Here is a 26,955-nt window from a genome sequence, read left to right as displayed (position 1 = left end):
CGAAACATGCTGTGAGAATAACGTGACTTCTGTGAATCCAACCTCTCTAAGGCCAAAAAGAGGCATTCATCCTCTCTTCCTTTGACGCCCATTTATCTCAATATCTGTTAAGAATTTATAACTAGGGGAAAAAAGACTAAAGTTTATTCCCCTTTTTTAAATTAAAGATGGCGTATATTGCTACCTCTCTTGGTTCGAGGAAAAGGAAACAGTCTATAGGAAGCCTGTTCGTCTTCTACCTTGCGAAGAGATCTATGAAGAAGATTTTCCGCAGGCTCTCACAACTCTTTCCAATAAATGTTAGACATACGTTAACAGTTATTATCTTCGATCTAGAAGGTTCTCACAGACATGCAAAATCTTGCATCGAACCTCTTAATGATCGTTACGTTCCGTGTCTGTTTCCAAATAGGTTCTCTTTTGTTAACGCGAACAGGGGCGAAAAAAAGAGATTCTCGATGCTCTCTGCGATAAGAGAGTGTCGTGGAATTGGCCTAAGTGATTAAAATAAATCATTTCATCATTCCTTGTAAGCGACCCCTTTCCGATTAAATGGGTAACGAAATCAGGAACGAATCTTGCCGTTACCGAGCCTGCTGTCTGAGAGGCTACTGGACTCTTAGGTTAATAACTCGCTAAAACGAGAAAATATCTTGGATGGTGCTTCTGGCGCATTGCGCCAGGCTGGCGCTTCCTTCTAATTCTTTTTAGGTTATGTGCCAGAACATCTGTGCCTTTATGGTACCCGACCTCCTTTCACATGTTAATTCCGTTCTTAGTAGGAAAAAACTTTTATATACGTAGTATAGTCCATTCAGGGAAACAACTTCTGCCACTAAGAGAATGTTTCCCATCCGACTCATCCATTTCTCTTGAGCAATATCCGATTCTAAAAAGGTTGTGTGCGTTTCTCGAAAGGATGAGAGAATTATATTATATCGTGCTCTACCGTATTAGAATCCTTTATAATACTGTCACATTGTGGTAAACAGCATTAATCTAGGAAAGCTTTGTAAGGATACTAGGAATTCTGTAGTTAACCTCGGTATGTGCATAAGACTTGACCATACTGTAGTCTTAAAGTGAATTCTCTACTACATTCATCTTCTCACTAAGCATGTACTCTAATAAGCCATGCTTTCGTAAGCATGAGAGCATTATATAATATAGAGTTCCGCTGCGTTAGAATCCTTTAATAATGTTACCTACGGTAAACAGCATTGAAAGGTTGTAATATCTTTCTTATTGAAAGCTTCTTAGCAAAAGGCAGACAATATTTTATTTATGTTTGCTTAACTATCCCCTCAATCCGAAGCTAAGACCGCGATTGTAGGGGAGAGATACAGTTAGTTATTCCATCCCGCAGGAGAGAGACATGTAACCGACCGCTCATGACCGACAACCAGATGGTACTGCGTTGGTCTAAGCGATAGCAGTCTCCGTTAGCCGTCTGGCCTTACTCTTCCAGAGTTGCCAGCTACTCCATTCAATAAAGGAATCTTATAAAATTATCATCGAACTTCAGGAAGTTCTTATTAATGCATATTTAAGCGAAATAAGACTTCGATAAATCTAGAAGCTAAGTAGGTGTTGTCTTAACAATCCCTTTAAGCGTAGTCCTTCGTAGGAAATTCCTGGAAGGATACTGGTAATTGAGTTGCTCAGCAAAGAAGTAACTACGGTATGTGCTTATGATTTGACCGTATCGTATTCTCATACAGCAGATACTCTACCACCTTCTTTCCCTGCCGAGGCAGATAGAGAAAGGAAAAATTTTTACTATCTTCGTTCTTTTCGTTAATAGAACGATAGAGAGTATATATATCTCCTTAAGGAAGGAAGTTAATCCAGGAACTCTTTAAATCTTCGTGATTTCCTCATAAATCGCGGAAGAGACAGAATTCCTGTTCATCTCTAGGGTTTACGGAAGGAAGTAGATATTTCCTATCCGCCATCATACCCAAACGTCGATGAGATTCTTATTAAGAAAAACTCCCAAAACTCTTGCCTCTTCATAACAAGGGAAGAGCATGAATGAAGGAGAGTGTCCGCATTGAGAGGAACTGCCAAACACAGGAGTCTTCTGAATAATGAAAATTGGATTCTCTTAGTATCAGAATCCTTCTGACAAAAGCAACGGCCGCCTGTGCGACATCTTGCACCTTTGCCAGGGGAAAGTTGCTCAAGTTAAAAACTCAAAGAGGAGCCTCGCGACTGACCTCTCTCTCATAAGAAGATTTGGAATATTCTGGCGCCTGGCGCCTGGCTCCTTGCGCCTGGATAGTTCCGCACGCTAGAAAGGAGACACGCTCCTGGAACGTTCCGCTTGCGTGGAAGGTCCCGTGCGCCCTGATAGTTCTGAGCACCTACTAGACCCCTTTTAGAAGGAACCTCTTGCCCGGAAACGTTCAATGGAAGGATCGTTCTGACTGCCACTCTACTATAAGGCTCCTTGCTCTAGCCGTCTGTTTTTCTGGCGCAATTTGCGCCAGGCTGGCGCTTCGTCTCTTTGAAGGCGCCTTGCGCCAAGAAAAATTTTCTGGAATGCGGCTCGCACTCAGTTGCTGGAACGCGGCTCGTGTTTGGTTGTAGGAACGCGGCTCGTGTTTGGTTGTAGGAACGCGGCTCGTGATTGGTTGTAGGAACGCAGCTCGCGCTAGTCTGTTGGAACGCGGCTCGCTGCTGGCTGTTGGAACGCGGCTCGCGCTAGCTTGCTGAAACGCGGCTTCCTGGCTGGCTCTCGCTCAGTGTTCTCTTAGTTTTCAGAGAATGCGGTAGATCGTCCCAACTCCAAACATGTATATTCTTCGTCTTTTCGGATGTAAGATGAAGAAATGGAAGAAGAGACGCACTTTTTTAAGGATGACTTTTCAATGGCTATCCTTGGCAGTCTGGGACGCTCTACAGAACCTGCCGAGGGGACGCCTGACCAGTGGGGATTCTCTGAAACCTCCTTACGGCTTTCGACATTCCTTCTCCTCTGGGCTTGGGAGCTTGAAAGAGGTCTAGGCCTGAGAGCGAGACAGAGCGGATCAGACGCACCCTCCACTGCAATGGGGAACACTAGTAATCACTTCTTACCTTTTAATAGCTCGCATTTTGAGCCACAATCCTTGTCTTCAGATTGCAATTATGAATTTGAAGTTTCTGCGAAGTAAGAAGGTGATGAGGATGCAACACTACTAGTACTGTTAATACTCTAACTGCTCGTTAGTACGAGTATCCAAAAAACTTTTAAAAGAAACGTATCTAGTTACATGCTTTACTGACTGCCTAAAGTAGGAAGTCAGTTTATTTCCTCAATCAATTCTAACACTTATTACACGTATTAATGAATAAATATTAATATTTCCCTTTCTTGCAAACTATGTGAGTGTCTACCGATAATTTCGGTAGTTACACGTTCTATATTCTTCGAAATTTTTTCGAAGCCAAATTCATTAAAAAGTTAATAAAAGCGTATGCTGAGCCAAAGACCCAGTACTTCCCTGCAAAAGACAGCCCAGAAGATCGATGGCGATGAAACACGAAAATCAAGTCAGGAGGTACCGCAAACGTATGTTTACAATATGGCCGACAGAGAAAATCTGGTTCTAGAACAGTAATGGTTCCTATTCCTGCCACCCAGCGGCAGGGAGGTAGATCACCTGACCTACCTGCAGCGTGTGCCGCGAATTTCGAATTTCTGTCGGGGACGACGGAGTCTATAGCTAAGTATATATCTGCCGGGGAAGTTGCATGTACAAAACAGAGAGCTTAAAGGGTTAAAAGATTCCAGCGACTGAAGGACACTTGTTGAGTCACAATACAGTGGTCCCCCCGTATTCGCGGCGGATGCATACCAGACCCCCCCGCGAATAGTTAGAATCCACGAATGTTTGGAACCCCTATAAAAACGCTAAAAACAGCCTATTTTGTTAGTTAAAACTTAAGAAAAACCACTAAAAATTTTCATACTTGATTTTTTTAATAGTTTTATCACAAAAAGTGCATTTTATGATGAAATCGATAACAAAAACCAGGAATTTGTGGATATTTCTCATAGAAAACTACCGCGATTGCGCAAATTTTCCGCAAATAATGCAGGGAAACGTTCCTGAGAGAAATCCGCGAATGTGTGAGTCCGCGAATCCGGAGAACGCGAATACGGTGGGTCCACTGTATATAATAAAATTACTTTCATTCCGAATCAAAACTTCCTTTAAAGCCTTTAAAATTCCTTATAATTCTGCTGTAAAAATCGATGCAACTGATGATAGCCTGCCGCTTCTCTCTACATCAGGGAAGGCTACACCAAAGCCAAAGCCAGCATCTGACTTTGAGCCATCCGTGAAAACTGCAGTGGAGTTATCATGTTGCAAAGTGTGTTCTAAAAATATTGACCGCATGGCCTCATTGGACAATTCTGTCTCGGTAAAATTAAAATATCTACAAAATTTTACCTCTGGAAAGTTTCAGGGGGGACTAACTGAGTATTTTGTTGATAAAATCTCGATTCTTGGCATATTTAATTCACGGACAATAAAATTTACTCTAAAAAAGCGAATGGATGAGGTGACTTTTGTAAAACTGCCAATGCCTTTCATTTCTCATACAAATGCTGGTTAAAGACTTAGGTAGCCTCTGGAATCTATACCAGCTCCGAACCAGCAGACGCTTATAATGAAGATCCAGTGGCACCTCACCAGCATCTACAAGCATGCTCTCGGTGGGAGATGATTTAAATGCTCCAGTACATAACCGTATTCCTCCATGATGAATTGAGTTGAGTATTTTAAGGTTATTTGGCTTCGCAGAAGTGTAAATCTCAACATCTGAGTTCGATCTGCACCCCACAAAGTGTGAAACACGACTTTCAGCAAATTCATTGCTTTCTAGCATTTTGCCTTAATATATTTCAGATGTGGAATCCAGGTCAGCTTGCTATCAAAAATCAAGCCAAGAAACCTTGTCCCTCCAACACATGGAATTATCTGCCTATGAATGAATAGATCTGGATCAGGGTGGATTCCCCTTATACGACAAAAGTGCATAGTTACAGTTTTACTGGCAGAAAATCTAAAACCATTAACCTCAGCCCACTTTACTATATTATCAATGCAGAGCTGAAGGAGGCGCTCAGCCACTGCCATCCTTGATGCTGCAAAGGAAATCGATAGGTCATCAACAAAAAGGGTATATGTTATATCTGGGGGAATTACTTTTAGAAACCCCATTGATTACCAAGGCGAACAAGTTACACTTAAAACACTTCCTTGTGGTACTCCTTCTTCTTGATTGAACACATCTGACATTGCTGCTCCAACCTGAACCTGAAGTATCCTATTCTAAAAAAATAAAAACTTAATAAAGAGGGGCAACTTGCCTTTCAGGTTGCATTCATAAAGGACCCTCAAAATGCCATATATCCATGTTGTATCATAAGCCTTCTCTAGGTCAAAGAAAACACTGATGTGATGCTGGTTGTTGGTAAAAGCTTCACATATTGAAGATTCCATTCGTACCAATACATCAATTATAGAGTGCATACTCCGAAAACCACACTGAGCAGGCGACAGATATTTACCTCTTTCCAAGTACCACATCAATCGTGTGTTCACCATTTTTTCCATGATCTTACACAAACAAGATGTTAATGCGATAGGACGATAATTTTCTGTCTTGAATGGATCTTTTCCAGGTTTCACAAATGGCAGTAATTTTAACTTCTCCCAAAGCTTGGGGAAGATATGTTCTTGGTAAATTCTGTTAATTAGGCTTAACCCTCTTATGCCAAAGGGGTATTATAAAAATCGTCTCCCGTATGCCAAGGGGGTCTCGGAGTGACAGCTGAACGGAAAAAATGTTTTTTTCAAAAAATCATAGAGTGCTTAGTTTTCAAGATTTAAGAGTTCATTTTTGGCTCCTTTTTTTTGTCATTGCCTGAAGTTTAGTATGCAACAATCAGAAATGAAAAAAATATCATTATCATATATAAATAATGCAATATATGATAGCGCAAAAACAAAATTTCACATATAATTGTATTCAAATTGCGCTGTGAGCAAAACAGTTAAAGCTAACGAGTTAATTTTTTTGTTATTGTACACTAAATTGCGATCATTTTGGTATATAACACATTGTAAAACGATCAAAGCAACACAGAAAAAATATTATCACAAAATGATGCATGAATTCGTAACGTGCGGATGTAAAAAAAATGTTGTTTTCAAAAATTCACCATAAATCTAAATATTGTTCTAGAGGCTTCCAATTTGTTTCAAAATGAAGATAAATGATTGAATATTACTATACTGTAAGATTTTTAGCTTACAATTGCAGTTTTCAACCATTTCGAATGAGTTAAAGTTGACCGAATGTCGATTTTTTTTATACATTTTTTTATATGCAAATATTTCAAAAATGAGAAAAGCTACAACCTTCAATCATTTTTTTTTGTATTCTACATGAAATTGCACACATTTTTATATATAAAACTTTATGTAATGGCTAATTTAAAATGGTGCAAATATTACAACAATCGCACAAATAAAATTTATTATTTTTTCCGGAAGTTACCGCGCGGACGTAAGGAAAATGTGTTTTTTTCATAAATTCACCATAAATTGAAATATTGTGTTAGAGACTTCCAATTTGTTCCAAAATGAAGGTAAATTATTGAATATTACTAGATATAAGAGTTTTAGCTTACAATTGCATTTTATGACCATTTCGGTTGAGTCAAAGTTGAGCGAAGGTTGAAATTTTGGCACATCGTTATCTATATGAAAATATTTCAAAACTGATAAAAGCTACAACCATGGGTTGTTTTTAGTTGTATTGCATGAAATTGCGCACATTTCCATATATAAAACTTTATGTAACGACAAATTTAAAATGGTGCAAACATTACGACAATCGCACGGAAAAATTTATCGGAAAAAGTTTTTTTCTTAAATTCACCATAAATCAAAATATTGTGCTAGAGACGTCCAATTTGTTGCAAAATGAAGGTAAATGATTGAATATTACTAGAATATAAGAGTTTTAGCTTACAATTGCTTTTTTCGACCATTTCGTAGAGTCAAAGTTGATCGAAGGTTGAAATTTTGGCACATCGTTATTTATATGAAAATATTTCAAAAATTATAAAAGCTACAATCATGAGTATTTTTTTGTTGTATTCTACATGAAATTGCACACATTTTCATATATAATACTCCATGTACCGGCTAATTTAAAATGGTGCAAAAATTATGTCAAAGTGACGAAATAATTTCCGAGATGTGTCACTGATACTTTTAAGTGAGATAAGAAAGAAATTCACACTTGCGCGCCTGCGTAATGACTGTAAACAAAACAACGCCTTGATCCGTGAGCTCCCAGCAACCCCCAAGGCGCGTGATTCAAAAGTTTTCGGCTGGTAGGCCTATAAGTATTTTTCCGCGAATTTAAAAAAAAACTTTTTCATGTTGACATTTAATACGTCCAATCGGCACCCGGGAGACAATTTATCTCAACGTTTAATACGTCCAATAGGCGTAAGAGGGTTAATATGAAAAGTCTGGTATTTTCAGGGGTATGCTTAATCATTGAATATGTTTTATCGTCCAGTCCAGGAGATGATTCATTACATTTATTCAAGGCTGATTCAAATTCTCTAGTAGTAAAAGGAGCATTGTATTGCTCATGTCTTAAGGTTAAAATCAATTTCGACCTGTTCCATTATCCGTCTTTGAGCTGAATAGGGTATATCATCATTTTCCTTCGCAACATCAGCAAAATGATTAGCAAACTCATTTGCCACTAACTGGGGGTCTGCTACCTCGCAACCATTCATCTTGATAACTGGAGGTTGACAAGGAGTGAACTTGCCTGCTATTTTTCTAACTCTCTTCCAAACTAGAGTCAGAGGAGTTTTCGAATTTAGTGAAGTTATGAATATCGTCCAAGATTCTTTTCGTGCTTATTTGATTTCCATGCGAAAATGACCTCTCATTTTTTTAAATTCTACACGATAATACTCACATTTTCGTCTGCGGTATCTGGTGAAGGCAGATATCATAGTTCTATGAGTTTCCTGGGATTTACGTGTCCACCAGGGAACTGGTCGGCGGACAAATTTGCTTAAAGTCCTAGGTATAGATTGAAGACCAGCTGAGAACATTATTGTATTCAAAAAGTCAAGAGCGTCATCTACACAGGGAAAGTCATCAGCAGAGTCATCTACTGAGCTGTGCTCCTGGAATGTTGACCAATCAGCTTTACCAATGTTCCATTTGGGTAGCCTTGAAGATGGAGGACTTGATGCTACACTCACCACTATCGGAAAATGGTCACTGGTAAATCTATCATTTATAGTTCTCCAATTAAAGTCAATAATACAGTCATCACTACATATAGATAAATCAATTGCTGATAACGTGCCTGTTTGAACATGAAAATGCGTAGATTCCCCAGAGTTGAGGATCCCCACATTTTCATCTTCTATGATGGAACCTAAGCACCCCAAAGAGGGTTTCTGCTATTCATATCTCCCAAAATAACAAAAGAACGTGGTAACTGTTGAATAAGAGATTTAAATTCATTGATGGGGAAGGTTTCATTAAGTGGTAGATAGAGAGAGCATATTATATATTTTCTTTGCAAATGGATCTGCACACCTATCACTTACAGTGCTGAATGGATACTAATAGGATTTTGTGGGGTGTCATTTCGAACATACAAAGCGACACCGCCATGGCTTACAATATTCAAATTACAGTGGAGTGATAGGATGTAAACTCCTGCGGGCTGGGGCACATGTTATTACCAATCATTGTCTCCTGCAGAGCTATGCAAACATGAGACACTTCTGATATGAGCAACCTTAATTCTTCCCATTTAGCTCTTAATCCCTGACAGTTCCACTGTAGGAAATTAATGAATTTACTTTCCTTTAGAGGCTGTAAAATTAGAGACTCTTTAAAGAGCTTTCAGCTTACTGACTTGCTCCTTATTTCTGGAAGGAGACCGGTTATTTATGGCTGCCTTCCTTTCCAGTGGGTTATCGGTCTCAGGAACACCAGACAAAGTTGATGCTGCCTGAGGTGGGGTGTGAAGGTTGGACATTGGTGCATCCTCCAAAGGATCAGAAGCACCATTTAATGCTGGTACAGCCTCCAGTGAGGTGGAAGTGCCAGGTACACCCAGCACAGCCTCCAGAGAGGCAGGAGTACCAGAAATCACTGGTTCTGCTTCCATAGAAGCAGAAGTGCCAGAAACTACTGGCACTGCCTCCAAAGAGGCGGGAGTGCCAGAATCAACTGGCACTGCCTCTGAAGAGGCAGGGGCACCAGGAATCACTGGCGCGGCCTCCGAAGAGCCATGAGCACCAGAAATCACTAGTGCAGCCTCTGGAGAGGCAAGAGCACCAGAAATCACTGGCGCAGCCTCCGAAGAGGAAGGAGCACCAGCAACAATTGGCACAGCCTCCGAAGAGGAAGGAGCACCAGCAACAATTGGCGCCGCCTCCAAAGAGGCACGAGTATGGGTCGTCACCGGTTTCTTATTTAAATTATCCTTATTAACATTTATATTTCTCTTTCGGTTGGCAGCGACACTGGAAAAGGATATTCCTGGTCTACCATATTGATTTAATACTCTCTTTTGCCTTCCTAAATGTGATACGTTCTATTACCCTTAAAGTTTGAATCTCTTTTTCCATGATGTATACATCACAATTAAGAGAAGATGATGGATGATTTTCTCCACAATGTATACATCTGGCTTGTTTATTACATATGCCATGCTCTGGTTCACTGCATTTGACACATGTGGCTGGCTTGCCTTGCAGTTTCTGTCTACAGGACCCTAACATATGTCCGAATTCTTGACAATGGAAACATCTCGGTCTTGGGATATATTGTTTAATCTTGAAATGTAGCCAGGCTGCTTTTACTACAGTAGGTAATCAGGTAGAATTAAATGAAATAATTAAATTGGGAAGTGGTACAAAGACTCCATTTACCTTCTTCATTTGCTCAACTCTTACTACACCTTGATCTTTTAATTCCTCTACAAGTTTTTCTAGACTTGAAGGGAAGTAGATATCCCTCCCAAAGGAAATCTACTACCCAGGTCTATGCTCCATATTGCTGCCATGTTGCCCAATGGCTCGATAGGCATCCCCCACCAATGGCAGCAGCTGGAGGGGAGCGCCACTCCTAGCGTTTCCCCTTCTTTCCCTTAACCCCCTTTCCCGAAGGCAAGGAAGGCTCAAAGGAGCATGATGGCACCCCTTTGGAAGAGGGAGAAGAAGGCTGGGCTGTTCCTCGGGACCCTTAGAAGAGGAGGACTTCTCCTGGGCCGAGGAGGTGCTAGGCAGACTCGAAGGTGCGAAGATCCAGAAGTCTTCACCACTGCTGGTGGATAAGACAGTCCTTATCATCATCCCATTGCTTGTCCAACACAGCATTTACCTGCTCCCTGTTGAAGAGAGAGGCAGAACCCATCAAAGGTCTGTTTCGTAGGGCCAGTACCGACTCGCAACCGAGAGACATGGTCACTCTTAGAGAGAACAGCATCTCTTCTCTTAAGGATCAGGTTTGCCCACAGGTTCACCATCTGGTGGGCCAGGTGGGTAATCGCCCTACCTCCAGACTGACAGAGTCTCCCAAAGGCTGAGACTTCTCCCAGAAAGATAACTCTGGAAGCAGCAGCAGGATTCCTTCTACAGGCAGTCCCAGTTATCGACAGGGTGCTGATAACCAAAACCCGCCATTAACTGAAACTTAGCAATTTATGGTGCTTATGGCACTAAATTTCAGCTAATGGGGCCTCTGTTAGTTGTTATGATGCCATAACTCTATTATTGGCACCTTATAACATAAATAACTGAAACTTGGCCTGCTATGGTGCCATATATCACTAATTTTATGGCACTAGACAAGCCCCATAAAACTGGACTGCCATTAACCAAGGCTGCCGATAACCGGGGACTGCCTGTATTCACCTCGGCCCCTACCAGTGTAGCCCTAAGAAATACTAGAGGGAATAGGAGAGGAAGATCAGATGCTCTCATTCCTTCTCACTGTCGTGATGGGGAGAAGACTCCCCGTCATTGACCATGGATGTACAAAACCCCTCGAGAAGTTGAACATGCGAACAAACTCACAAGTGAGTCTCCGACACGGACCCTATTCCACAAGCAGCGCCCTTGAAACCTTGGTTCCCAAGACACTAAACCCTGGGGACAGCATTGTGGCTCCCACTCCTGAAGGAGCAAGTGAGCCAGCAAGTGAGCCAACTCCTTCCTCCCTGGGGAAAGGAAGCAGACCCTTAGAAGTCTCATTGCGAGACTTCTTTGGGGAGGAAAAACTATCTTACTCTTCTTAGGCCGGAAAGCCTTCTTAGAGGGAGGTGAGGAGGCAGCAGACAATGACAACAACAACGAAGGCGAAGACGACAACACCTTTCTAGACCTCTTCCTCCTTGACTTCTTCAACAACTTCTGCAGGAAAAAAGTCAGGGGCCCCTAAGGGGAGGCTGACGATTCAGCAGGTCCAGGAATGGGAGCAAGAGCAGGTCCATGAGCAGGAGTAGGCACAGCAGTAGGAAAAGCAGGCTAGGCCACGTCTGCCACCATGAAGGGTGACAGAGGAGGAGCAGTAACCATAGGTATGGGCATAGGTGCCACTCAAAACCCAGGATGGGGTGGCACTGCAGTTACAGGAGCCAGAAAGTGACGAGCTGGCAAATCTGCTCTATGTAGTCCCCAACACCACAGTGGGTGACACATTGGTCAGATGGTGCGACCAAAGCAGGTGGGTCAGCATATAATAACCAGGCTGAGTCACCTTTGGGGAAGTGATGGTGACTACACTATTCAAGTGTGCCAGCAAAGCCTGTACAGAAGGCGGCCCCACGAAACCCAGCGAAGCCCACACTTGATCCAGACCTGACACCTCACCTGCAGAAAAAACAGTCAGGTTAGTAAGGGGAGTCCCTGTATGCCTTCAGAGCCAGAAGCAGAGCAGCAAGCAGGGGATGATTACCAGGAGAGAGGTAGGAAGATGAGGGTTTAGCTACCACAGGGGTAGTGGGTGGCACGTTACCCACAAATACAGATTTAGAAGTCTTCCTATGATACCTTCTCCTCGCAGCAAATTTTCCCCACTGCACCATGTGTAATGAATATTACATGATTAAAGTAATGTGGGGACATTCCTTAGAAGCAATACACATAACATAATCAGGTCAGGGGTTAAACAGGAAAGTCTGCCAAAAACCACAGCCCAGGATACAAGTGACCATTAGCTAAACACAAATAGAAACACACAACAACAACCTACATTCATGGGAACCTACTTCGGCTCTCACAAGAACTTGAAATGATGATGTCTCTTAACCTAGATAAGTATGTTAGTTCGTATACCTGTATCTTTGATTAGGTTTGCTCGCCTATGATTTGTAAATGAATTTTAACTAAGACCTCCTCTTCTCCTCTTGTCTCAAACACACATTCAAAGCCCTTCTCTGCAAGCTATCTCAAGATGTAATCTTTCAAAGAATATAAGTGTATTTTGCTACTCTGTGTTTCCCTGACTTCCCCTCTACCCACGCAAGAATATGAATATCAAGTTCAGAAAATATCTTCACAGTTCAATGGAGGAAGAAAGAGACTGAGAGAGAGAGATCATCACCCACTGATGTTTGCTATGCGAACCAAAATTACCAAACAGGTAGTCCGTTGTAAACATGGCTACCACTAATACATGGACCAATCAAAACACTGTACAACACTCTTCGAGACCATACTCATGCCCTTGACAAGATAAACAAAGGGTGTGAGGATCAACATCAAGGGAAGCGCATATTTTGCTGCACTTCTTACCCTGCACCACAGGGCACCGTCTACTGCCGGCAGGATTCTTTAGTGATTGTGATTCTTGGGTTTGCATTAGGCTGAATACACAAGCACACAGAAACCATGATATACACATATATCACGAAAAATAAAAAAACAAGAAAAAATGCCACCGGGACTGAAAAGAAATCAGCAGAAAACAGTTGTGCAGAGAGCACTGATGCACATGTCTATCCATAGATGGCCGAAAGCAAATTGGAATGTTTACATTTGGTCAGGAGAGACTCCCAACAACTGGACAGGAAGTTAACTACCAAACCACCTTGTTTAAGATTTCAGCAGCCGTGACCAGGCTTCGCCTTCAGTAATTCCTATTGTAAAGGACTGAGGGTTTGTAAATTGTGTACTAACAAATGAAGGTTAGTTTTTGTGTAGGAATAAAATAGTTCTATTGTGACTGGTTGAAAATAGGAGGAGCATTACTTACTATTTTACATATCTTTCTCAATTTTTTTACATATACTAGTACAATACTTACAGATCCAGATGGACAGTCATCTGAATTTCCACCAGAAGGATCTTCAATATCTGGTAAAATATTTCTACAACACTGAAGAAGGTAGTTTCTGTAGGCATATAACACATACATTAATTAATGGCATAGTATAGTTATTCTACTTGTAATCTAAGATAAAAATTATCTTCAGATTTTCTAACACATATTCTCTGACTTTGTGATAACTCAAAACTTCCATTAAACTTGAAAAAGATTTTTTTTTACAAATATTTATACATTTTATTATTCAACTTTTACATAACAAATTACCCATTTATAACATATTCAAACAGATATTACATAAAAAATAAGTAATCCCCAATTTCATAAATATTTACAAATAATTACCTAAGAAACAAACCACGAAGGGGATGCTGAACACCACGACACATCTCAACGAGATCTTTCAAAATGTCTCGTTTACAAGTCTCATTAGTTTTGATGTACACCAAGCCAACTGTAATCAGCAAATACCTGGAAAAATATTTTTTTTTTATTTACTTGAATAAATTTTCAGAAGATATGAATGAAGGGAAATGTACATTGGAGGAACATTTCTCACCTTGGCACATAATCTTTATAGTATCCACCTCAGTTCATAATCTTCATAATATCAATAATACAGATATGAAATGTTAAGAGTACATGCTAAATCATTTAATTCTAACCATGTTGAGGATTTTCAATATGAATGTGAATGCTGGACCAGGAACTGTCTAGGGTGCCTATTCCTTTCCAACCTTACAACACTTACAAACCTTGCAAGGACAACTTGCTTGCACAGACAATTTAATCTAAACCAAAGAATCAATTAACTTCTCATATTCACTTTGTGGTTTTTACTTAAGTCTTGCTTCAAATACCATAACCACTTCTCATGACAATAGAGAATCTCTCCATTAGAAGAATTAAATACCATGAACTTTATTTCACTACTGAATCAAAAACTTAACAAATGATTATAAATAAACCTTACTGGCAAAATTACTATAAGTATCATTACAGGCAGTCCCCGGGTTACGACGGGTTTGGCTTACGACGTTCCAAGGTTAAGGTGCTTCTCAATTATAATCATCAGACATTATTTCCAGGGTTACAACACATGTTCCAGGGTTACGACGCCTACAACGCTGATCTGGCAGATGAAATATGACACCAAAAATGCAAAATAATCAATATTTGAAGGTTTTTTTGATGAAAAATGCAATAAGAATGCAGCGTACATAGTTTTCAATACACCCAAAGCATTAAAAGTAAGGTTTTTTTACGATGATCCGGTTTATGAAAATTTTTGGCTTACAACGCATCTCAAGAACGGAACCCCCGTCGTAACCCGGGGACTGCCTATATGTATTGTAGATTATCGCAACAAATGATGATCTGCATTTCATGACATATAGACTAATAAAAGTACCAGATAAAACACAAAAATATCTACAGTACTCACAGCCTTGGTACAATGTTTCCTGCATACTGAACCAATTCATAAAGGTCAGCTACACGATGACCCTTCTGGAATTCATCAATCAGGTACATTTCTAAATGACGTAGTTCATCACATATACACATATCTTATAAGGGGTTAAGGAATCCTTTCATAAATATATCAATCTTTCAATTTTTTTTATAAAATCTTAGATTTAATGATAATGGATAAGAATATCAAAGATACCAGTAAGACATTAATGTTTTAATTTAATCACAATGAATAAGAATATCAAAGATATCAGTAACACGTTAATCTTAAAACAATCTCAAAAGCATTTGAAGGGATTACTGAAATGTCACACCAACATTTAGTCACCAACTTTAACCCCTTAAAGGACCTGTTTTTTCAACATGTTTCAAAAAGAAAATTGTGATTACTTTATGTAAAATAGTAATTTTTAGAAAATCAATGTCAGACCCTTTTACTATGGCCATTAACAAGTTACCTCCTAAAAATTTACCTATTTTGGTCTATCATGAGATATCTCGTATGCTTCGTTTTAGTAATTTTGATAACAGGAATTGAATAAAAAACATATTGATGCTAGATAACTTATCTTTTCTCACTTCATTTTGATGAACAAAAGAATTTTTTCATTTCATTTGGATATAAAAAATAGCTTTTCTCTTCAGTTGAATAAACAAATTTTTTTTCTTTATTAGGATAACCAAAATTATATTTTTCTCTTCATTTGGAAATTTTTTTTTTACTTTCTACAAACCAGTGTATTTCTCATATCATTTTGTGTGGTATGTTTTGAAACAGGGTTATACTACTTAGACTAACTTCACATATCTCGCACATATAGCGAGACTCTTGTTTGATCAGTTTTCCATTATCAATCCCTTTTCTTAGAACAGACAACACATTGCCTTTTAGGAAATTTCTTTTTGGGTGTAGGAGGAATGTCAATTGGAAAATACCTTCCTGAATAATGGGTAGGATTTGCTGAAATAGATGGTCTACCTGGTCTCGTTTGGGGAATTTCAGCATGATATTTCTTCAAAGTAGAATCAATTATGTCCAATCTGAATTTGAGAGATGAACGGCAATTTTCATTAGTCATCTTGTAACACTGATATGCATTCCAAAGGGCTAGATCTAGATGATGGAAGAAAACTTTTTTTGTAATATTTTTTTGTTCTTTTCCTGGGAACAGGATAATTTGCCAAGTTTTGATCCAACTTTTCCACACCACCCATTGTGTGGTTATAATCTGCTACAACTTTGGGCTTCATTTTGGTACCTCTTCTACTCTCAATTTCAATTTCATCACTATTGTGGAGAGAAGAACATCATCTTTTTTTATCCTTTCATCTCATGGCCATAACTTTACCTCTACGATAAGCAGACATTTCCCCCTTCTTCAACTTATCTGTTTTCAATGAAACTGGCAGGTCTTTTCAATTTATTCTAACAGTACCATAGCAATCTGTTCTACATTTTACCCAAATATCCACTAACTCAGGACTGGTGTAATAATTGTCTATTGTAAGGCAATAACCTTTATTTAAAAGAAGTTTCAATTAAGTCATTACAACCTGTGACGATTTAGGCAATGCACTGAACTCCTGGTCGAATTGTGTTCCTTTACCTTCGTAAATGGAATTTTTATTCTAAAATTAATATTAATAATACTTACCTGTATAATTTATCTAGCCCTAAATCCCCAAAAACCGCACCAAAATTTACCACATTGGCAACCCTGTTACCTCCTATTCTGTCCGCCAGTTGGCAACACTGTCGTTGACAGATACGAAAACCTTCCCTCAAATCAGTTGTGATAGGCAGATCGTGGGGTAGGATGGGTGGGACTAGATAAATTATACAGGTAAGTATTATTAATATTAATTTTAGAATAAAAATTCCATATTAATAAACATTACCTTAATATAATTTATCTAGCCCGATTAACCACATTGAAAAGGAGGAGGGAATCTGAATACAATTTCCCCTTCGGACAGAATAGGAGAAAACAAACAAAGAAATATATATCATAGGCAGTCAAAACTCAACCCAAGGTCAAAGATACTAACAACTCAAAGTCTCCTACCATAATGCCACCAACTGCGGTAGCACAGGACAAGGAGTAAGTGCATAGTCAGTCCGTCTGTACTAAAGTCAGGTGACCGACCAGGTGACCAGTCAGACGAATTGCGGACAGCAAGGCTGCACCCTGAAGACTATCAAGCACTATTCTTTCCCTAAAGGATGAGTGTCTGGACTGTCTGGGCGATTCAAAGCTAAGCAAACCTTGGGGGTGTATCAACGCAACCCGAAGTCGCCAGCAACGAATCGGCTCATGAGCAACTCCTAACTCGAGCTTTCTGGTGCCAAGAGAAGGGAGCGCGGAGCAAAAAGGCGATTCAGTCCCGAAGGACGAATGCCTGACAGTCCAACCTGGTCTCATGTTACACGATCATCGGGGGTGTATCAACGCAACCGACTTCGTCAACAAGAAACTCAGGGCTACTAAGTGTCGCCTGATCTCCACGAGTGTCTGACTCTGAGAAGACAGGTGAGACAAAAAGTAGATGGTGAGCGAGTCACCAGATGAACAGCAGACGATCCATCGACTAATTCCCTGTCCAGGACAGTGGAAGAAGCAGGAGTCGTCAGGACAGCGAACCAGTGGCTAGTCCTAGGTCAGCATCGACTCTGGGAGAAGCGTAGTCGCCAGTGCCGACAACCCAGTGGCTGGAACCATTTCACACTGACAATGGAAGCAGCATGAGTTGCCAAGCAGTCAGTCCTTGTCATCAAAAACACCTAAATACCAAACTGCCTAATTCCCATTATAACTACGTCAAAAACTGCCATGGGTTATATGTAATACAAAAACAAAAAATATATACAACAAACCAAAAATTAATGAATAATATACAGGTAGCAACCAAACGTAAAACAGGAAGACTACCTAATTCTCCTGTCTGACGACCTGTCCTGCCATCACCAACGGGCCCAAAGAACGAAGGTCGCCTAGAACTAGAGAAATATCCCTCAAGTAAAAAGAGGCAAAAACAGAATTAGAACGCCAAGTCGCCGCCTCAAGCACCTTGGCGACTGAGACGTTCTTCATAAAAGCTACTGATGTAGCAACTGCTCTAATACTGTGTGCTCTCGGCGTCTGGTCTTCCCCAGCAGCCGAACCACCAGTTTTAACGATCAGATCTCTGAGAAAAAAGGATACACCATTCTTTGAAATAGGTCTCTTGACATTTCGGGGTGAAACAAACAGATGACGGGGACGACCCTGAATGTCCTTCGTGCGGCGTAAATAACATGAGAGCGCCCTAACAGGGCAAAGAACTAATTCCTCATTTAAATTACCAACAAAGTCGACCAGCGACTTCAGTACGAAAGACCTGGGAATGGGATTATCAGACGATTCAGTCTTTGCGACAAATTCAGGAAGGTATGACAAAATCATGTCTTGTCCAGATCTGGCAACCAGAAAAGAGAGTGCTTGCAGTTCACCCACCCTCTTGGCTGTAGCCAGTGAGACAAGGAAGAGTGTCTTAGAAGAGAGGTCCCTAAATTTGGCAGAATTCAGAGGCTCAAACGGAGGGAACCTTAAGGCTTGAAGGACTTTGTTAACGTCCCATGTCGGAGGCGAACACTGCGGCCTGGGTCGAGATAGGGAAAAAGATCGAAGTAAATCTCTAATGACATAAGATGAAGAGATCTCAGGAAGCCTTGCCTTAAAAACATAGGAAATCATAGACCTATAACCCTTAATGCACGAAGGTGACAGGGCCCTGTCATGATGTAAATGAACTAAAAAAACTCCGCTACTTTCGGTAAGGAAGGTCTAGAAATTGAATGTCCTTGAGACTTACACCAACGTCTGTAAACCGACCATTTAGCCTGATAATTTACTCTGGTTGATTGCCGCCTGGCAAGAGCCAACTGTCGCGCCACTCTGGAGGAGAACCCTTCGTGCTTGGAGAACCTCCTGACAGTCTTTCCAGGCATGAAGATGAAGCATGTGGAGCCTCTGATGGAACCGATGAAAATGGGGTTGTTTGAGAAGATCTGGTCTCTCTGGCAGGCGAATGGGGGGTTCCACCAGTGCTTCCAGAAGGTCGGGAAACCACTCCTTCTGTGGCCAGAAGGGGGCGATCAAGGTGAGATCCAGACGCTTGGTTGCCCTCACTTTGTTGAGGACTGACCTCACCAGAGAGAACGGAGGAAAAGCATAGGCTTGAAGTCCCTCCCAGTCCTGCAAAAGAGAGTCTGTCCCGGCACTCTGAGGAGTCTGGTAAGGGGCGAAGAATATCTGGCACCGAAAATTCAGTGGGGTGGCAAACAGATCGACTGTGACAGGCCATTTCTTCCTGAGGCTGTCGAAGACTTCCTGGCAAAGTGTCCACTCCGACCCTTGAACTTCGTTCGGTCTCGACAAGGCGTCTGCTAAGACGTTGTGATGGCCCAGGATAAACTGAGGGACCAACATAATCCCCCTGTCTTCTGCCCAACACAGGATTGATCGGGCTTATTGACGGGTGCTTGAGTGAGAAGATCCGACTGTGTGCCGCCTTGGTTTCTCAAGTACGAGACTGCTGTGGTGTTGTCGACAAAGATCGCGACAACCGACTCCAACAGTTGTTCCTGAAATGAAAGAAGGCCTAGGTACACTGCCCTCAGTTCCCTCCAATTTATTGACATGCTCCTCTCCTCCTCTAACCAAAGGCCCGAAGCGGCTTCGGAGCCCAGGTGTGCGCCCCAACCTTGATCCGAGGCGTCTGACCAAAACATTAGGTCCGGAGGAACCGAAAGAAGAGATGTCCCTGACTTGAGGCGGTGAACTTGCATCCACCAACGGAGATCCTTCCGACATTGTGGAGAAGAGGCGACTATCGTGTCCTCGGACACGAAATCCCATGACTGGCGAAGTGTCGACTGAAGGGACCTCATTCTGAGACGACCTCCGGGAACCAGTTGGATGAGGGATGACAAATGGCCCAGGAGAGACCTCCAAAGAGAAACTGGCTGCGTTACGGAGGACAAAAATTCTTCGATCAGACTCAGAAGCTTGTCTATCCGTTTCTGAGCGGGAGAAGCCCTCAAAATCTGGGAATTCAAAACAATCCCCAGATAAGTCATGATCTGGCAAGGGATTAGATTGGACTTGTCGAAGTTGACACGAATGCCCAACTCGACACAAAGAGACAGAACTATCTCCCTCGACCGGAGACATTTCTCTAGAGATTCGGCCTGGACTAGCCAATCGTCCAGATACCGAAGCATCCTTACATTTAACCGATGCAGAATAGCTGAAACAGGAGCCATCACCCGAGAAAAGACCTGTGGAGCAGTGGTGAGGCCGAAACAAAGGGTCTTGAACTGGAAAACTCCCGAGTCCGTGAAAAACCGAAGGTAAGGTCTGCTTCTTGGATGGATGGGGATTTGCAGATAAGCATCCTGCAGATCGATGGAAATCATCCAGTTCCCCCTCCTGACGGATGAAAGAACAGTCTGGACCGTCTCCATCCTGAACTTGGACTTTAGAATGAACTTGTTCAAAACCGAAAGATCTATGATGGGGCGCCAGGCACCCGAGGCCTTTAGAACTACAAACATCCGAGAGTAAAACCCGGGAGAAGGAGGAGCTCGCTCTATGGCATCCTTCTCCAAGAGGGCCGAAAGCTCCTTCTCCAAGGCTTGACCCCTGATTGAGTGAGGGGAATAACTGCTGAACTCGAGAGGACGATTGGAAAGTGGAGGTCTGGAAACAAAAGGGATCTCGTAACCTTCCTTCAGGACCTCCACCACCCAAGCATCCACCGCTCTCATGCCAAGCTGACCAATGGTGGGAGAGACAAGCTCCTACTGCGGTCTCCAGGCGAGGTGATGACTCCTACTTCCGAAAATTCTTACGCAGAGACAAGGAAGAAGAAGAAGAAGAAGAAGAAGGTCCTCCTGGAGGTTGAGCTCTTTCTCTGCCCTTGGAGCCACGCCAAGAACCTCTCCCGCGTTTCAAAGGGTGAGCACCAGAGGATGAAGAAGAGGCACCAGCAACCTGAGATGTACTCTGGAAAAAAGAGCCAGAAGGAGGTTGTTGGGCTGGAGCAGAAGGTACAGATCTGGTCCTAAACTTACGCTTACTCCTTGAAGGAATGGGAGGAAGACCAGAGGAAAAAGCTCTTGATAAGGCCCAGTGAGCTTGGGAAGAGGCATCACCTTGATGTTCCTTCAAAACCTCAGAAAGCACAGAAATATCGAAAAGGAAATCGCCAAAAGGAGAAGAGGACAACAGACGGGTTCTCTGAATCTCCGATACAGAGGAGGGTAACTGCGACAAATACAGGTTACGCCTTAGAGAAACAAGAAAGGCCTGCATTGAAGCAGCAAGCTCGTTCTGATGTACAGAAGCGATTGAAATGGATGAGCAGAATTTCTCAAAAAGAGGAGCATCAGGAGGAACAAACCCGGAGTCCTTGATATACATTAAAAGCCCTCCGAGGACCCACATATTGAAGGATTGAGCTTCTTGTAAGGAGCTCATAACAGCCTCCATAGCAATAAAATCTTCAATTGAGACAGAGACCGAAGCCTTAGAAGGCAAGGGTTGACTTGAAAGTCGGACAAAATCAGGATTTGGCTTGGGGGGTCGAGAGAATGAAGAATCATCCGCCACCTGGTAAACTCCTCTCCGGTGTCGTAGAAGAGAAAGAGAGCTTCCTCTTCCCTTCCCCGATCACCTTCGAAAGTTTAGCGGCAATCGTCCGCCTCACTCTCGCGAACCTCTGGGCAAAGGGAAAACGTAAAAATTCCCGTGACCGGGAAGGACCGTCAAGAAAAATCCCTTCTGTAATACAACGAGGCGGAGGCTGCTTCTGCTCTTTAGGCCTCGCCTGAGGAAGAAAACTCAAAATTAAATCAAAAAGTTTCTTGAATTCTACATCATGACATCCATTCGAGGAAACATCAATATCACACGAATCCGCGTCATCATCATCATCATCGTCAGATGTCCTAACTTAGAAACTTCCTCTGAAGTAAAATCCTGACGACTAGCTATCTTAGGTCTGACACTAATATCCCTCCCCCCTTCTCCTAAATAAGCGCCCTTTGGCACTGTTACGGGACTAACAGGGGACACGTTGGGTAAAGATTCGTTAGGCACCTGCCCGGACCGGATCCCCCCTAGGCCTTCGCCACGACGGGGTTCACAAGCCGGGGTATCTGTCGCACCGTTACCCATGGTGCTGTCGACAGGTACCTGACGAGGAGCTGAAAATGAATCTAAAAGTGTGTTAGACATTCTAGTAAAGGCTTCTTGAAAATTCTCTGACAGATTGTTAAACTTAGCAGAAATATCTCTATCTAGACTAAGCTGTAATTTCTTAAAATTCTGTTTCCAGGTAGTTTCCATTGCCAAAATCTTCGAATCTACATCAGAACTAACTTCACTAATTACCGGTTGTACAGGGGGCAAAGCATCAATTAATTTGGAATCGGAGTCGTACGATACCGAAACCGAAGAGCCAGAATCATGAGCGCCCAAGTCAAAGAATTCGTTAGATACAGTTTTAGCAATCGATTTCTTTTTCTCCTTAACCGATCTTTTACGCTGCAAGATTGTTTGGCGTTTCATATAAGCAGTCATATCCTCGTCAGACCAGGGCTTACATACGTCACAACGAGAAGTCAAGTCACAAACCTGTCCACGACAAGAACTACAAATGTCATGGGGTTCATACTCCCTGCTACTCATCCTTGTCCCACAAACCGGGCAGTTCCTGATGTTGCTGGCAGAAGGAAGCATCGTAATTTCTTGGTAATCCATTGTAGAATTGGACAGGTCAGTAGTTCCGGGTCGCGCAAAAGTTCGTAATTTAAGATAAGAACCACAACAGAAATCAAAGTTAATTCACTATTTCGTGATGTAATGCGTGAGTGGTAATTCATATAAAGTTTCATTTAACAAATAATGAAAGCTTTAAAGGCACAAAAATGTTTAAGGAAATTTATAAAGAGCGGCCGTGATGTAAACAACACGGGCGCTCGTTAACAACTGATTTGAGGGAAGGTTTTCGTATCTGTCAACGACAGTGTTGCCAACTGGCGGACAGAATAGGAGGTAACAGGGTTGCCAATGTGGTAAATTTTGGTGCGGTTTTTGGGGATTTAGGGCTAGATAAATTATATTAAGGTAATGTTTATTAATATTAAAAATCTCCACACACAACCTGTACTCGCTTCACATAACAAAGAACTTTATGCCAAATCTTGATCTCTTCAATGGGATATATTGCACCCGTCCCAATCTTCCTTTATAAAGCAAGACACTCATCAATTGAAATATCTCTTTGTGGAGTGTAGACAGTTCTAAATTAATTTTCAAAGTGCAAGTAAATAGGATATATCTTATTCAATTTGGGATTAAGATGCAAATTTGCATCGTATACTTCACTATCAGAAAAGTAAAGGTAGTGCCTAATTTTCTTGTTTCTTTTGAAAGGCATAGTTTCAGCAAAAATTGGGGTTCTAAGAAGTGGATTTTTAGGACAATACAATGAGTCTTCAGGCTTTTTCATAAATCCTTTCAAAGTATTTAGTGCCAAAAAAACTCTGAGTTCAGGTGGAGTTACAGGATGCCATGTATTTGGGTCTGCATTGAATTGCTCAGCAAATCTATTGTTTCAGTGCAAATAAGTTTGATCAGTTGTCATCAAAAAATACGTGGAAAAAATCCTAAGGAGACAATACTTCCACTATTCCCTGGAATATTGAGACCTGTTGTCCCTGCGAATGGAAATCGAGGGAGGGGGAGGGGCAGCAGAAACTGCAATTCTCCTCTGCTGTGTTTCATCCATTACTGTATCTGTATCTGTATCACTGTCACGTTACTGGAATCATCCAAGCTTGAATTGCCGCTTTTGAAGCCAGAATTTTCAAGATCAGTAAATGATTCTTCAGTATCACTGTTTCATGATAACTTGCCATAACTGGGCTAAAATAATAAATCCTAATGTTAAGACCAAAGGTTTGTTCTGTATATGAACAAACTCTGATCCTGGAGAATATGCTTTCAAGGTGATAGGTTTCTTGACTAATGGCAGATATTCGTCGAAGGGAATAGAGTAACCGATTTTAAGAACCTCTATTACCCATAGCTCCATTCCTCCAAAAAATGCAGGAGTCTGGCTTCTACTGGTGCACAGGGAACACCTTCACTTTTTGGAAGGAGGTTTGGATGTCAACTTCTTGATAGCCTTGGAGGGGAATTGGACATTCACTCCCAGTCTGGAATGCGACCTTTGTCTAACCCCTCAAAAGGGCAACCATTGCATAAGGGAAGAGGCTTTTACACTCCCTAAAACATTTTGAAGATTGTGCTAATAAGTCCTGAGTCGACTTTTTTTGCAAGATACCACTTACCACTGCTTGCGGAAAAAGGGAATCATGAACTGATGGGGAAAAAATGCCAACTTCTGTGCTGAAGTTACACCTTTAGAGGTAAAGGAACACAAAAGTTTGCATTTCTTTAGTATCCCCATAGTAAAGGTGGATACCAACTCCTAGGAGCCTGCCCTAACTGCTCTGTCAATACATGAAAGAACAATAAACAAATCTGCAGAGATCTGCAGGCATAGACGTATGATCTTGAATCTTCTTGGCCAGTGCGCCTATTCCCCAATCAAAAAAGATGATCACTTCAAAGGCCTTGAAGAGATTTCTTTAAAGTGATCTAACTTGGCCGATGAAAACCTAACTTTAGCAGCAGATGCACTCAGAGAGGGGTTCTCCAGTGGCATATGAGAGTCTTCTCTTCAATAAGCACAAAGGAGGAAAACATAAGGCGGCATTCCATTGCTCCCTTTTGTCCGCTAACCAGCAGTTTATTTTGCTCAGAGCTTTCCTTGCTGAGGTAGATAACACCATCTCAGGGAGTTTTACTGTATCCAAGGATAAACTACTCATCTGGAAGGTAGTAGAGGAGTTGGGAACAGGATTAGGTGGAATTGCTGATGAGCCAAAGTTTGGAGACATAACAGAAATGATGGGTACATAAGATGATTCTACAGACCTGATGACCCAAGGACCCATCAGACCTAGCCGAGGCTTTCCTCTTTTTATCTCTTTTCAATTTGGAAAGATGAGCAGTCAAAGTCTTCCATTGCTTAGAATACCAATCAACCCTTTCAGAATATGTAATTCTGCCTACCAATACATTCAGAATATGTCAACTCTGCCTAACACACTTGACCTCTGCTACTCGCACACACTGAATGAGAGTCATACCTTGTAGACATTCGCCTCATCTTACAGTAAGCACTAGACACTGTCAAGTCAGACATTATCAAAAAATCTAACTAATCAGTGACAAAACAAGCCAAAACTGAGAAATAAGAAAATTCACAGCCTTACTAAATAACAGTCAAAAATTTACAAAAGAATCCAATAATACTTCACCAATGCCTTTGAGAACCATTGGTAAAGAACAAAATTCAAAGATAGCTGCAGGTTACAACCTTTGTCAAAAGCCAGCAGAAATAAATTGAGCTCTCTGCTAGTTCGTTTCCCTTCTTCCCCAAAAGTGGGCGGGGCTGGTCATCTACACCAAACACAAAAATATCGCTACCGTGTTTTTCAAATTTCAGCTGCCAGTACTTAGAAATTATTAGCTATGTAATTACTTGGTAAGTTACTAATATAAAATTGAAAACTTTAACAAAATCACCTACAAAAATGTGATGCAATGGAACAAAAGGATACAAAGTTCATAATAAGTTTTAGGTGATAAGAGGGATGTCCTCAATTCACCAAGCATATTTGAGGCATGCTTTAGCCCATCCATCAAGCGTCCCTTATCCAAGCATCTCTTCATTTGAAATGCTTGCCCTCTGACAGCACCCATGGCCTCATCCAGGAGCTTGTCCTGGTCATCCATTGGTGACACCATCCCGTCTACTGTGTCCTCACTGAAACACAAAAATGCAATAGAAGGTTAATAAAGTATTCCAAGATAAATAATCACGCAGAATATTCTACACTCCACTTAAGAGCCAGGTTTTTATATAGTATATATATATAAAATAAACCATGTAGCACCCAAGACTGGGCAAACTTTGAGGTCGGCCAACTTAAGAAAAAAACACATTAATGGAAAGAAGATATGCAAATGCACATGGTGGATGAAAAAAAAAAATCTAAAATATTCTCCCTTCCTTCCATGAGAAGTTGAAAATGATATTGTTAAGATACAATAAAGTTTTGTACATACTTACCTGGCAGATATATACTTAGCTATAGACTCGGTCGTCCCGACAGAATTTCAAAACTCGCGGCACACGCGACAGGTAGGTCAGGTGATCCACCATTCCCGCCGCTGGGTGGCGGGGTCTGGAACTATTCCCGTTTTCTAAGCCATAATTTCTCTTACACCTGTCTCCTGAGGGGAGGCTGGGTGGGCCATTAATCGTATATATCTGCCAGGTAAGTATGTACAAAACTTTATTGTATCTTAACAATATCATTTTTGTACAAGTAACTTACCCAGCAGATATATACTTAGCTGATTGGCACCCTTGGTGGCGGGCAAGAGACAGCTAAAAACCAAAATAATACTTAACTAAATACATTAAAAAACAGGGAAAAAACAACCTATGTTCTTGGATAACATAATCCATAGTTCCTACCTTATTGGGCTGAAGACTTCATGACTACTGTCGATGAGTCTGCTTGCCTCAAGAGTTTCAACGAGGAATGAACCTATGGTTGAATAACTCTTTGGACGTGTCAATGGGGGCTAGCCCCGCTTACGCGACAGAGCCTATACTGGATCGTACCAATGGGGGCTGGCGACCCACTTACATGGTAGAGCCTTGACCTTTTGTCATATCAATGGAGACTCGCCCTCTTACATGACAGAGTTAAGGTTATTAAACAAATCACAAACGAGCACTGAAGCCAATCCCGATCACCTGACCATGTTAGTCTGTTACAATCTATGAATTGTAAGAGGGTCCCTATTCCCTCTGACAATTAACCAATAAAAACAACCACCAACCTAAACATTAATTTAAGCCTTAAACTAAATAGGAAGGATTAGCCTCAGCCCCTTCTCCCAGCACT

The 26,955-nt window shown here is 41.4% G+C and overlaps 1 protein-coding gene across 3 annotated transcripts in view; it reads right to left on the bottom strand.

Moving 5' to 3' along the window:
• The window catches only part of LOC135216136 (vacuolar protein sorting-associated protein 35-like), a 156,516-nt gene that overhangs the window by 113,059 nt on the left and 16,502 nt on the right, over positions 1–26,955 (bottom strand). For all 3 annotated transcript variants that reach the window (XM_064251219.1, XM_064251217.1, XM_064251218.1), the window contains exons 2-5: positions 25,597–25,802; positions 14,830–14,953; positions 13,731–13,856; positions 13,365–13,452 (exon numbers count right to left, since the gene is read on the bottom strand). In XM_064251219.1, the coding sequence (XP_064107289.1) occupies positions 13,365–13,452; positions 13,731–13,856; positions 14,830–14,953; positions 25,597–25,783 (525 nt within the window). In that variant the 5' untranslated portion in view covers positions 25,784–25,802. The remainder of the gene's footprint in view (positions 1–13,364; positions 13,453–13,730; positions 13,857–14,829; positions 14,954–25,596; positions 25,803–26,955) is intronic.

This window comes from Macrobrachium nipponense, chromosome 6, assembly GCF_015104395.2.
Source record: "Macrobrachium nipponense isolate FS-2020 chromosome 6, ASM1510439v2, whole genome shotgun sequence".
NCBI classification, from domain to species: Eukaryota; Metazoa; Arthropoda; class Malacostraca; order Decapoda; family Palaemonidae; genus Macrobrachium; species Macrobrachium nipponense.
Note: the sequence above shows the minus strand (reverse complement) of the source record. Positions and strands in the feature narration are given on the sequence as shown.